This window comes from Peromyscus maniculatus, chromosome 1 (assembly GCF_049852395.1).
Source record: "Peromyscus maniculatus bairdii isolate BWxNUB_F1_BW_parent chromosome 1, HU_Pman_BW_mat_3.1, whole genome shotgun sequence".
Taxonomy (NCBI): Eukaryota; Metazoa; Chordata; class Mammalia; order Rodentia; family Cricetidae; genus Peromyscus; species Peromyscus maniculatus.
Window position 1 is genome coordinate 160,565,918 of NC_134852.1, and position 12,112 is coordinate 160,578,029.

The 12,112-nt window shown below is 38.0% G+C and overlaps 2 protein-coding genes across 8 annotated transcripts in view; both read left to right on the top strand.

Annotated features, from left to right (window-relative positions):
- Positions 1–12,112, top strand: part of LOC102918381 (solute carrier family 22 member 19-like) — a 38,415-nt gene that overhangs the window by 21,588 nt on the left and 4,715 nt on the right. For 3 of the 5 annotated variants that reach the window (XM_076558868.1, XM_076558878.1, XM_076558871.1), the window contains 3 exons: positions 2,104–2,219; positions 3,516–3,730; positions 5,157–5,265. In XM_076558868.1, the coding sequence (XP_076414983.1) occupies positions 2,104–2,219; positions 3,516–3,730; positions 5,157–5,265 (440 nt within the window). Of the gene's footprint in view, positions 1–2,103; positions 2,220–3,515; positions 3,731–5,156; positions 5,266–10,225; positions 10,293–12,112 lie in introns of all 5 variants that reach the window. The other 2 variants (XR_013047044.1, XM_076558876.1) reach the window with 1 other exon arrangement.
- LOC102915364 (solute carrier family 22 member 19-like) overlaps positions 1–12,112 on the top strand; it is a 334,849-nt gene that overhangs the window by 21,529 nt on the left and 301,208 nt on the right. The gene's annotated exons all lie outside the window — the stretch shown is intronic.

Here is a 12,112-nt window from a genome sequence, read left to right on the forward strand (position 1 = left end):
CAGAAGACCAGCCCAGAACCTGTGTCTCAGTGTATATAAACAGAAACCTAGCTCAGCATAGGTACTGATGACCCACTCTTCTTCACCATGTCATGTCCAAATGCTGTGCAGTCTTGAAATTCCTCTGTAAATAAATTAGTGCACTGCTTTGATTCGGCATCACTCACATTTTCAGAACATGCTCAGAATACTGCCAGAATGTGTTGTTGTTCCTCAAAGGGGAAAGATGAATGTTCTCCTCCCAAATTCTGAATGATGTGTCCTTTCCCATTTGAAATCTCATGGAGAAGGCCTTCAGTGCTATGATTTATATCAGCATTTCAGTATAGTGAACTTCCAAAGAAACATTCTCTCTAACCTGCCTCTGAAAACTCTCCCAAAATTCACCACTAAACCACAACACATGGTCTACACCATGGTCAGATTTTTAAGAATAACAACTGCACATATGGCACTGAATTATTTTGTTGGCTACATTTGCTTTGGTATGACCAAGATCGATGTGACCATGACTCATGACAGAAACAACAAAATGGAATAAAAAGGATTTGGGCTCATGGATTCACAACATTCAGTTAATCATGAACAGGCATGGCAATACTGAGACAGGACTTTGTGGCAAACGCACATCACATCATGGTGGGCCAAGAAGCATAGCCCTAACCAAAGACAGCTACCACCTTCAAAGGCTCCCCCATGAGGTATGCTTTACCTCAGCCTCTGAACATACAACCAGTCAGAGAACCAGCATCTCAATATCACACTATGTATTCTTTCAAATATCAGGACTCCAAAATGGACATAACAACCTTGAGATGAATTCATTTTTCCGAGTCTATTTTTCCATCAGTGTAGAATGACTAAACATGGGATGCACATTAAAGAAGAATGAGACAAAACGAAATAAATCAAAGAAAACAGGCAGACATGCACACACACACGTGAATGCACAAACCAGAGAACCATACTAAGTTGCTATATCATTCAAATTCATTATGATATGTGGGAGCCCATTTTCAAGTTCCTTGTGGCTTTACCCAGCAGGTCCTCGTAGAGAGGATGATAGGACCACAGGTCTGAGTGCAGGTGCCTAAGGTGGTCTGCACTAGACTGTGTTGGGTGGGGGAGAGATCTTTTGCTCCACAACTTGGCGTCTCTATAAATACCCAGGGGGCAGAGACATTCGGGGCCATTGGAATAGGTTCCAGGGCCTCTCAAGTCTATCCTGTATTTTCTATCTGTCTCCACAATCTAATTCCTCTATCTAATATTTCCCAATGTTCATACTCAAGAAAACTCTGGGGAACTGTGGGGTTGGTGGGAAATTCCCCTGCAATGATATGACTGGAGTTTTGAACCAGAATATAAATAATTCTGTACTTGCTGTCAACATTCTGTAGCCACTTACTGTTTAAAACTTCTCCCTAGAAATAACAAGAGTTTCCTTTAACTCCTTGGCTCTCACTTCTTAACATTTTTATTATGCTTGCCATAGGTCCCCTGATGTCTGTGTTTTTTCACTAGACAGAAATAGTTGCAGTAGAATATTTCAGAATATTTAGAATATTTTAGAAAATTTTTAGAATATTTGTTTCACTCTGTGAAGCTGTGTTACCATGCCTGTGTAAAACACCTGATGATTTAATAAAAACTGGCCAACAGCAGCACAAGAGAAAGGATAGACGGGGCTGGTAAGCAGAGAGTGTATAGAGAAGGAGAAGACTGGGAGGAGAGGTGGAGATCGAGCATCCATAGGAGGAGGACCCCAGGGGCCAGCCACCCAGGTACACAGCAAGCAACAGAGTAAGAGTCACAGTTACCGAAGTTAGAGAAATAGAAAAGCCCATAGGTAAAAGGTAGTCAGGACATTTTAAGTTAAGGAAAGCTGGCCAGAAACTAAGTCAAGCTAAGGCCAGATATTGATAATTAAAAATAAGCCTCCGTGAGGGATTTATTTGGGAGCTGGGTGGCAGGCCTCCCAAGAAAAGAGTAAAAACAACAATATCTAGTAGATTCTGACCTGGCATTCTGTGAGTGTCCAGTGTGCTCCAAAATGCTCATCATTTTGTGCAAACTAAAAAGTTCTTGATGCTCTTGCTGAAGGTTGTGAGAACCACCATGAGGGAAGAGCTGGAGGCAACACAAACAAAACCGTCTCTGTGTGACTTATTCCGCACCCCCAACTTGCGAAAGCGTGTGTTTCTCCTGTGCCTTTTGAGGTAGGCTTCATACAGTGACTCTTAAAACAGTAGAGAGATGAATTTTCACAATTCAGTGTTGAAGATAAAAATGAGGGATTTCTGTATCTGATGGTATTCTAGAGGTTTGGAATATAGAAGCACAGAACTAATTATAGAGTGAGGGGTATGTTTTTACAGCACCCTGGCAGAGTTGTCAATGCAGACTCATGGCGAATCTTCAATCATGTTCCAGACTTCTCTGTAGTTGCCTTTTGTCATTCTCCATTTCAATGGAAATAAAATGTCTAATGTAAATTACACATGTATATACATTTCAATAATATATACAAATGTAAAGTGATATTATCCTCACTTGGGGAAAGCCCAGTTAAGGACCCAGGCCACTTGCAAATGAAAAATTAGTTTTCTCCAATGGAGTCTCACTAGGGAAACAAACCACTCTTAAGGGTAGGCCCAATTCCCAACAGTACATGGCCAGCACAAAAAAACACAGTGGTATCTTTGTAGGGTTTTTTGTTTCATATTGTGTGTCAAGGCATTTTTCTAATCTTACAGATCATTTGTGTATACATTATGGTTTCCCGTGTTTGTACAGGGTCCTATGTGTGTGAACATGTGTGTCTGTATCTGTATGTGTTTCTTGTGCTTTACTCTTTTGCTCTTTTGTTCTATCTGCTCCTCTGTCCTATTCTGACCGGTTTTTGTTTCATCTCACCTTAGTTTATTATGATTCCTTAGATGCTTGTGTGCTTTCTAAAAAGAGACAGAAAGGGTGTGAACCCACGTGGAAGGGAAAGTGAGGAGAAACTGGGAGAAGTTGGGGGGAAATTTAATCAGAATATGTTATATTAAAATATACCTATTTTTAATGAAAAGAAGCCATGAAGCTGGGAGTGGTCAGGATGTAAAAGTGGACTAGGAAGAAATTGTGAGGAAGAATAGGGAAGAATATCATCAAAATACATTGTATGTGGTTCTCAAGAAATTAGGAAAGTATATTTAAAATTAAAAAAAAATATACCCTTCCCTAAGATCATGTTGAAAAAAAAAAACTCTAAAAAGCTGATTGGATCTAACATGCATTCCACAAATACTCTGCCTCTCCTTAAAAATCAAAGAGTAATATGTCCTGTCAGGATACAATGATTTTATGATGATTATTACATTATCACTCAATTAAATACAAATAGGTCAAAATACAGATAGGTCATCATATGTTAACAACTAACACCATCTTCTTGGGATAATCATATTCTTGGCTTTGGACATCAACTCTAAGTAGTATGATGTGACTCTCTTCTTTGTTTCTTACAGATTTACAACAGCAATTCCTATATTTGGCTTCAGCATCCATCTCCAACACCTGAAGAGTAATGTCTTCCTAATGCAATGTCTCTCTGCTGTAATGTCCATCCCAGCCTGTGGTGCTGTGGTGTTTTTACTGAACCACATTGGCCGTAGACTAAGTCAACTATTCCTCTGTTTCCTATTTGGAATCACCATCCTGTCTACAGTGTTTGTTCCTGAAGGTGAATAAAAAGCTTATAGTGAGAGGGGAAAAAATATCCAGTCCCTTTCATCAGTGATTTTCAGGTCCTACTTACCAGAAAAAAAATACATGCAGAGATTTTTCTGAAAGCAGACATTTAGGAAATTTTCCTCCAATCAGACACTGGGGGGAAAATCAAAATCAGCAAGTGGTTTAATTATATGAAAGTCTAGTACATTCAAGAAGTATCTGGAACATTAAAGCCCTTTATTCCCAAGTTTCTACACATCAGTAATAGATAGTTTACTCATTGTTCAATTACATTTTTAATTAAAATGTAATTAAATTATTTTCTGCTTCATTGTCCTCATTCCAATCCCTTGGAAGTATCTGCCCCTCCCTCGTTCATTCTCAATGATATTTTCATAGTGGTCATGTAGGTTTCAGATCTTTTAATTCTGATCCAAAATTATCTAAATGTACTGTTACATCCTCTGTCCCACTGAGGCTTGTTGCTTCAACTTGAGTGACAAGGTGTTTCCCAAACTGTATGAATGTAGTCATGACACTCAACACACTGCAAGTATAAACCTAATTTTAAGAGTTGTGTCAAGAATAATAAGCATTGCCTGTGTTGATTACAAACCAAGTGCAAGAAAGGAAGAGTGGTCTAGGCAGCAGGACTGCCAGGCTGAAGCTGGAGGTGTTATGTGGATGTGGGCAAGGAGCACAGTTCCCAGGCAGTCCTCAAGTTTTGCTGAAGCTCGGGACTGTGGTATGTTTTAAACCTCTGCACAACTCTTGAATGTCAGCAGCAACTCCCTTATTCTTAAATCTTGAAACACCATTTCAAATCGAAATGATTCCAGCTTGCCCACGTCTCTCCTTCCATGACACTCTTCTATCATATTGAAATAGAAAATGAATAAATATCTCATGTGCATATTTGGAGTCACCCAAATTGCAAGTGCCAGGATTCTGCAACTTCTATTCATCTAATTTGTATTATGTTTTTATAACATTTACTTTTGTTTCTGACATTCATGCAGGTTTAGATAGAATGTAATATGGTCGGATTCATCCTCCCTCATTCTTATCCATGGCACATTCCTGCTGAATATTCAAATGATTACACAATCCTCTGTAATTTCTCCATGACAGCCCTACATTCTGTAGGAAGGAGAGTGAGATGCTGGGTAGAAAACAGGGAAGTCGATGAGTATCTCCTTGATTCATCAAGCTCTCTACTTCTGAAATGTGTCAGAGATACCAGGTATAGGATTACAATGAACCACAGTGTTGATTCTCCATAAACCAGTACTTGCAGATAGGTCACCTTCCTTAAATTATTACCCACTGAGGAATTTTACTCTTGCAGTTTCTCTAATCTGTATTCCCCACTTACAAGTGGAAAGTGAATTCCTTCACCTCAGAATGTCCACTGTCTCTGATTTTCCTCTCAACAGAAATGCGGACCCTGCATGCGGTTTTGATAACACTGGCAGGAGCAAATTATGGTGTGATTATTAGCAGTATTATTCTACATTCAAATGAGCTACTCCCCACCATGATCAGGTATTTGACTTGGTGTAAACACTGGGTTGTTATCAACAGTAATCAATAGTAGTGATTACAGGAGTGACCAAAGTTTCTAAGAAATTTGCTTTTTGCAAGATAAATTAGTCCCCCTGTCATCCAGCTGTATTAACTAATAAAGATCTCATGGAAATATTTGGAGCTACCCAAAACATAAGTGTTATGAGAAATATGTTGCTAGAGTTTTCCGCCTTGCCCACAGTCAGGACAAATCTTTGTCACCCGCCAGTCCCACAGCCGCTCAGACCCAACCAAGTAAACACAGAGACTTAATTTGCTTACAAACTGCATGGCCGTGGCAGGCTTCCTGCTAACTGTCCTTATCTTGCTAACTGTGCTTTTATCTTAAATTGATCCATTTCCATACATCTATACCTTGCCATGTGGCTGGTGGCTTACTGGCGTCTTCACATGCTGCTGGTCATGGCGGCGGCTGCAGTGTCTCTGGTCATGGCGGCGGCTGCAGTGTCTCCTTCTGCCTTTCTGTCCTTTTATTTCTCCTGTTAGCCCCGCCTATCTTTCCTGCCTAGCCACGGCCGATCAGGTTTTATTTATTAACCAATCAGAGCAACTTGACATATAGACCATCCCCCAGCACAGCCAAGTGCAGACCATCTCAAACACCTGCACTCAGGCCCATGGTCCTAATCATCCTCTATACGGACCTGCTGGGTAACGCCACAAAGAACCCAAGAAGGGCTCCCACAGGATAAACAGAACATCCCACTGCAGAAATAAGAGTTCTGTCCCATTCATGCATAATTAGGTTTTTATGACATTTATTTTGTTTTAGCAATTTCATGCAGATATCGACTGTACTGTGGTTATGTTCACCCTCTATCACTCTTACCTACATGCCATTCCTGCTGAATTCCTTCTTCTCAGCTGGTGCCACATCTACCGTCCCATCTTTGTGTTCATGTGTGTGGGTGTGGGTGCATATGCACACATGCACACATGCACTCGAGCACCCCTGCATGTGCTCATGTACTTGCCGTAAAGTGGGTGTGAGTAATGGATCTGGTCATCACATTTTCACAAATGCTTTTTCATCCCTCTGTTCCCTCTTCTGCAAGCCCTTCTTCCTGCCAGTGGAACCCCTTGTCCCCGTCATTTCACATCAACGCCAACTTCTCAGCTGATCCTCCTTCCTCAGACTGAGAGCCTCTCAGTCCTCATCCAAAATGATCTCAGCTGAACTGCTGCTAAAAGCTAAAAGCTTAAAAGGCTCTAGTTCCTGGTCCTCTCACCTTAGATACCTTTCTGCTTCCTGCCATCACTTCCTGGGATGAAAGGTGTGTGTCTTTCCCAAGTAAGACATGAGATCTCAAGTCCTGGGATTAAAGGTGTGTGCCACCATGCCTGGCTTCTATGTCTGTCTAGTGACTGTTCTGTTCTCTGACCCCAGATAAGTTTACTGGGGTGCATAATATATCAACCACAAACATATACCTTTTTCTTTCTGAGCTGTGTGATATCATGAATCGAAGTCCATCCATTTTCCTACAAAAGCTATAACTTCATTTTCTGGGAGGCAGAGTAGTATTCCAGTTTTATATGTATTTATACAGCACATTTTCATTAACCATTCAACTGTTCCAGAACAACTACTTTCATTCCTGTTCTTTCCTATCATAAATATGTCAACAATATACATGAGGGTGCAGATATTTCTGTAACAGAATGTGGAGGTGCAAGGGTTTATGTCCAAAAGTGAAATTGCTAGGTCCTTTGGTAGTTATAGTCTTAACTTTTTGAGAAATCTCCAAACTGATTTCCTCAATGGTTGTATTAATTTGCATCATACCAACAGTGAATTAGTGATTCTTTCTCAGCACATTTTTTCAAGTATTTGTTGTCAGATTTCTTGATGATAGTCATTCTGATCAAGGTGAGGTGATATCTCAAAGTAGTTTAAATTTGTCTTTCCTATGCTACTGGGGAGACTGAATATTTTTTAAAATACTATTGGCCATTTATGTTTCTATTTCTTTTTAAAAGCTATAATTTCCATGTATTTGCCCATTTGTTGACCTACAGTTTTATTTATTTGGTGTTTCTGCACTTTATAAATTCTGGATGGTTCATTGTTTTCTGAAGTGTAGCTGGTAAAGCTTTTCTTCAAAGCTGCAGGCTGTCTCTTTACTCTGCTAATCATTTCTTTTGCTGTGCAGAAATTTTATTTTCACTTAGTCTCATCTGTTGGTAACAGGATTCGATTCTGTGTCATTGGTGTTCTATTGGTGTTTGGAAAGTTGGCTTGCCTCAGTATCTTAAATGGTCTCCCTTATGTGTGTTCTAGACATTTCAGATTTTAGGTTTAAAGTTAGAGGTGTTCATTCAATTTTGAAGTGATTGTTGCACAATGTGAAAGAATCAAGTTTTATTCTTCTGCTGATAGTTGGCCAGCACCATTGGTTGAATAGGTTATCTTTACTCCAGTGTTAATTGCTTCCTCCCTTGTCAAAACTCACTTTGTTTTTTAGCATAGTTTTGTCTTGTATTTCCATGTCCTCTATTCTTTACCACTGATCCTCTCTGTCTGCTTTTATGTGAGTCCCAGTATAGTTCTATTGTGTAATTTGAGATTGAGTATTAGAATACTCCCAGCATTGTTCTTACTGTTGGGATTCCTTTCAGTATTTACAGCCACTTGTGGATCCATATGAATTCTTGTATAGTTATTTTTATATAAACATGTGAAATATAACACTAGAATTTTGATAGGTATTATATTTATTCTGTAAATTAATTTTAGTAGTATAGCCATTTCCACAATGTCAATTCTGTTAACTCAGGAATGTGGAATGTCTTCCAATCATCTAGATTATTTTATTTCCTTCATACCTTTAATTTTCATTGTAGAGGTCTTTTACCTCTTTGGTTATATATATTCCTAAATACTTTTTTGAGAATTATTTTGAATGGGATATATTTCCTAGTTTTTTTCACTGGATTAGACTGATGGTATAAATAAAGGCTACTGACTTTTTATAATGATTTCTATTCTGCAAAATCACTGTAAGTATTTAGTAGGTCAAATAGTTTTCTGGTAGAGTCTTTTAAGATCCTTTGTCAGGGTCTGTCAGAGTCCAGCTCTGACCTGGCAAAAGGTTCTTGGGGGAAGGAGAGGAGAATGAGGAAGTATTAGATGGAAAGATAAGAGATGATAAGAAAGACAGAGACACAGGATAGATTCGTGAAGGCCCAGGGTCAATACCCAGTCACTTCGAGATTTATTCTAAGGGACTTTTTATATAATGCCAAGGAGCAAGGCAAAAGACCTCCCCCTTTCAAGATCAAACCACAATGTACAGTCAAGTGCAGACCCTTCAGAACACCTGGAAACCATGCCTGTGGCCAAATCATGTCATTATGCAGCCCTACTAGGTAAAGCAAGCTCAGCCTCTCTGACCTTGACCTTACTTACTGGGAAGCCTCTGTGGGCATCCACAATTTATTAAGTAAAGAATCATGTCATATGCAAATAGGGACAATTTGACTTATTCCTTTACTGATGTTATTATTTGTTTTATGTGTTTCTCTTGTCCTAATTGTTATACCTAAATCTTCAAGCACTATATAAAATAAGAGAGAACCATATGTGCATACTTGCATCATTCTTGATTTTAGAAGTATTGCTCTCAGTTTTGCTCCATGTAATTATTGTATTCAGCCCTTATTATTTTGAGGTATGTTCCATATATTCCTAAAGTTTCCAGAACTTTTATCAATGAAGCATACTGAACTTGTCAAGTGCCTTTCCAGCATCAACTGAAGTAACTCTGTGATTTCTGTCCTTCAGTTGGTTTATATGGTGTATTATGTTTTTGACTTACATATTTTGAACCAACCTTGCCTTCCTAGGATGAAATCCACTTGGTCACAATAGACAATCTTCCAATACATGTATTTTTGAATTCTGTTTGCAAGTATTTTGTTAAGAGGTGGGAGTTAGGGGTGGTTTGGGAGGGGGGAAGTCTTGGTGGTGGGAAATAGGAGGACAGGGGAATCTGTGGATGATATGTAAAATGAATAGAACATCTCTTAATAAAAGAAGGAAAAGTTTAAAAAAATTTTTTCATATGTTAATCAAAGAAATTCATCTCCAGTTTTCTTATTTTTCCTTTCTTTTGTGGTGTTTTTACATGGTTGTGGTATCAGGATATTACTAGATTTATTAAATGGATTTGGCAGTATTCCTTCATTTTCTATTTTATGGAACAAATTGAGAAAAATGGGTCTGGTGTTCCTTGAAATTTTAATGGAATTCAATCAATCCATCAGGTCCTAGGCTTTACTTTGAGGGAAGACTTTTCATAACAGCTCCAATCTCATTGCTTGTAATGGATCTGTTTAAGTTTTCATGTCTCAGGGGCTTAATTTTGGTGGGTGATATTCATTTAGAAGTTCATTTACCTCTTATGGATTGTCCAATTTTTCAGAGAATATGATTTTGCAATCAGTTGTAATGATGTTCTGTATTTCACTGGAATCAGTTGCAATGATACCCTTCTGAGCTCCGATCTTACTAAATTTCATCATCTCCCTCTTTGTTTTTATGAGATTAGGGAGGGGTTTGTTAATCTTATTAACATTTTGAAAAAAAACTGTTTGGCTTTGTAAATCGTTCTTTTAATCTCAATTGTATTAATTTATTCCTTACTCTTTATTATGTCTTGCCATCTGGTGTGTTTAGAATTGGCTGCTTGTTGTTTTGAAGAGCCATGAGGTACATCATTGGGTTGTTTAGTTGATATGTCTAAGATTTTCATATGAAAGTTTGTTTCTGTAAACTTTCCTCTTGGAACTGCCTTGGCAGCGTCCCAGATGTACTGATAGGATGTGATATCATTTTCACTTGACTCTAGGAATTTTTTAATTTCCTCTGATTTCTGGGATTACCAACTGTTCAGATAAAAACATGTTGTTTTCTCAGGGACTATGGAGGTCCTGCCCCCTCGATAGTCCCCTCCCAGGGTCCAGGAAGAATCTACAACCAGCAGGTAATTAATCTTGGATGATAAGAAATGAATCTATGTATGCAAAACTTATACTTTATTATTCTGTGTCAGGTCTCTCTCTACACAGCTTCTATTCTGCTCTCCTGCTTAGCTCCTTTCTTGCCTGATTTCTTTTTATATTTATCTGCTGTCTCCTCTAAATTCTATCTTAATTCTCTCATATTAGTTCTGCACATCCAAGTTCATCCATCTAGTTCCTTTCCATCTTAGCTCCTCTCCCATCCTTTTTCATTTTGTTCTTCTCCATCTGGCTCTTCCTTATTTTCCATCTTGTTCCTCTAGTACTCTCTTCTAGCCCTTCAATCTAGTTCTTCCCATCTAGTTCTTCCATTCTCTTCTCCATATCATTCTCAAGTTTTCCCCCAAAATCCTCCTCTAAGTCTCCTTATACCTCTCCATGCCCTCATCTCTGAATTATTTAGTTATAAACCCAAGCAATAGCAATCCTCTGGCAGAGCAAAGTCACCAGACTTGAATTCTTGCATGGTCATAAAGGCAGATAAGAGTTTTCCCCTAGGCAGTGACCATCAGGCTTTTTTTACAACCCAAAAGGGGAGTGATAAAGGAGGAGGTCAACTGAGAGCTAATGATTGGTTAGTATATCGAAAAAAGGGAATTTATGTGCTCAAACTACATTCCTAGAAGTGGTTAGGTAAAAATGTTAGGAGTCTATAATGTTAGAAAGGCTTCATAAGAAAGGAGAGTCTCAGCTAAAATTGTACAAGAAATAAAGCTATCCACCTTACCGAGGAAACAGGCATCATTTCCACAACGGTGTTACATTAGTTCAGGAGATCCTTTGGCATTAGATGCTTTATAGGTATTTTAGATAAATACACTGTTAGGAGTTCTTGGAAGCACACATAGCATTATAAAAAAATCATTGAAGGAACAAAGTACTATATACACAAAAGCTAAAACATCAGCAAGACCTCTTAAGCCATGGCCTTACCTTAGGTAATGTCCTTGAACTTTCCAAGCAGTAGCTTTCATCATGGTAGCTGAATTCCATTACATTTTCCTGGAGACTGCAGGATTGTTTAGTGTCCAAGTTTTTTTGTGGTTTCTGTAGGTTCTCTTATGGTTGATTTCTGGTTTTATTGTATTATGGTCTGATAGGAGACAAGGAACTGACTCAATTTTTCCCTTCTTAGATTTAGTTTGTGTCCTATGACATGACCAGTTTTGGAGAAGGTTCCATTTACTGCTAAAAAAATGCATATGTCATATATATACATATATATACATATATATATATATATATACATATATATATATATATATATATATATATATAAAGTTCATCCATAGTATACATTAGCTCTAAAGTCTCTATTTATACTTTGGAAGACCTAACTAAATTTGAGAATAGAGTATTAAAATCACTCATTATTATAACATCAGAACCTATAGATATTTTATTTCTTTTTAATGTTCATTTTATGGAATTGGAGGCTCCAATATTTAGAGCATAAAAGTTTGCAATTGTATATTATTTTGATGAATTGTTTGTCTTATTAACACATAGTGCCCATTTCTATCTCTTCTAAGCAGCTTTGATTTGAAGTTTGGCTTGCATGATAGCTACACCTGCTGGTTTACAATTGATTGGCATTTTTTTTTCCATTGTTTCACAGTGAGTTTTTTAGTATTTGCTAGATGAGATGTTTCTTGGCCACAACATAAAATTGGTTCTTGCTTTTTTAATTCTCTGACTTGGTCTGTGTCTTTTAGTGGTGAGTTCCAGCTAATTACACTTAAGTTTATTATAGAAATAGTTGATATTTCCTAACAATTTGTTA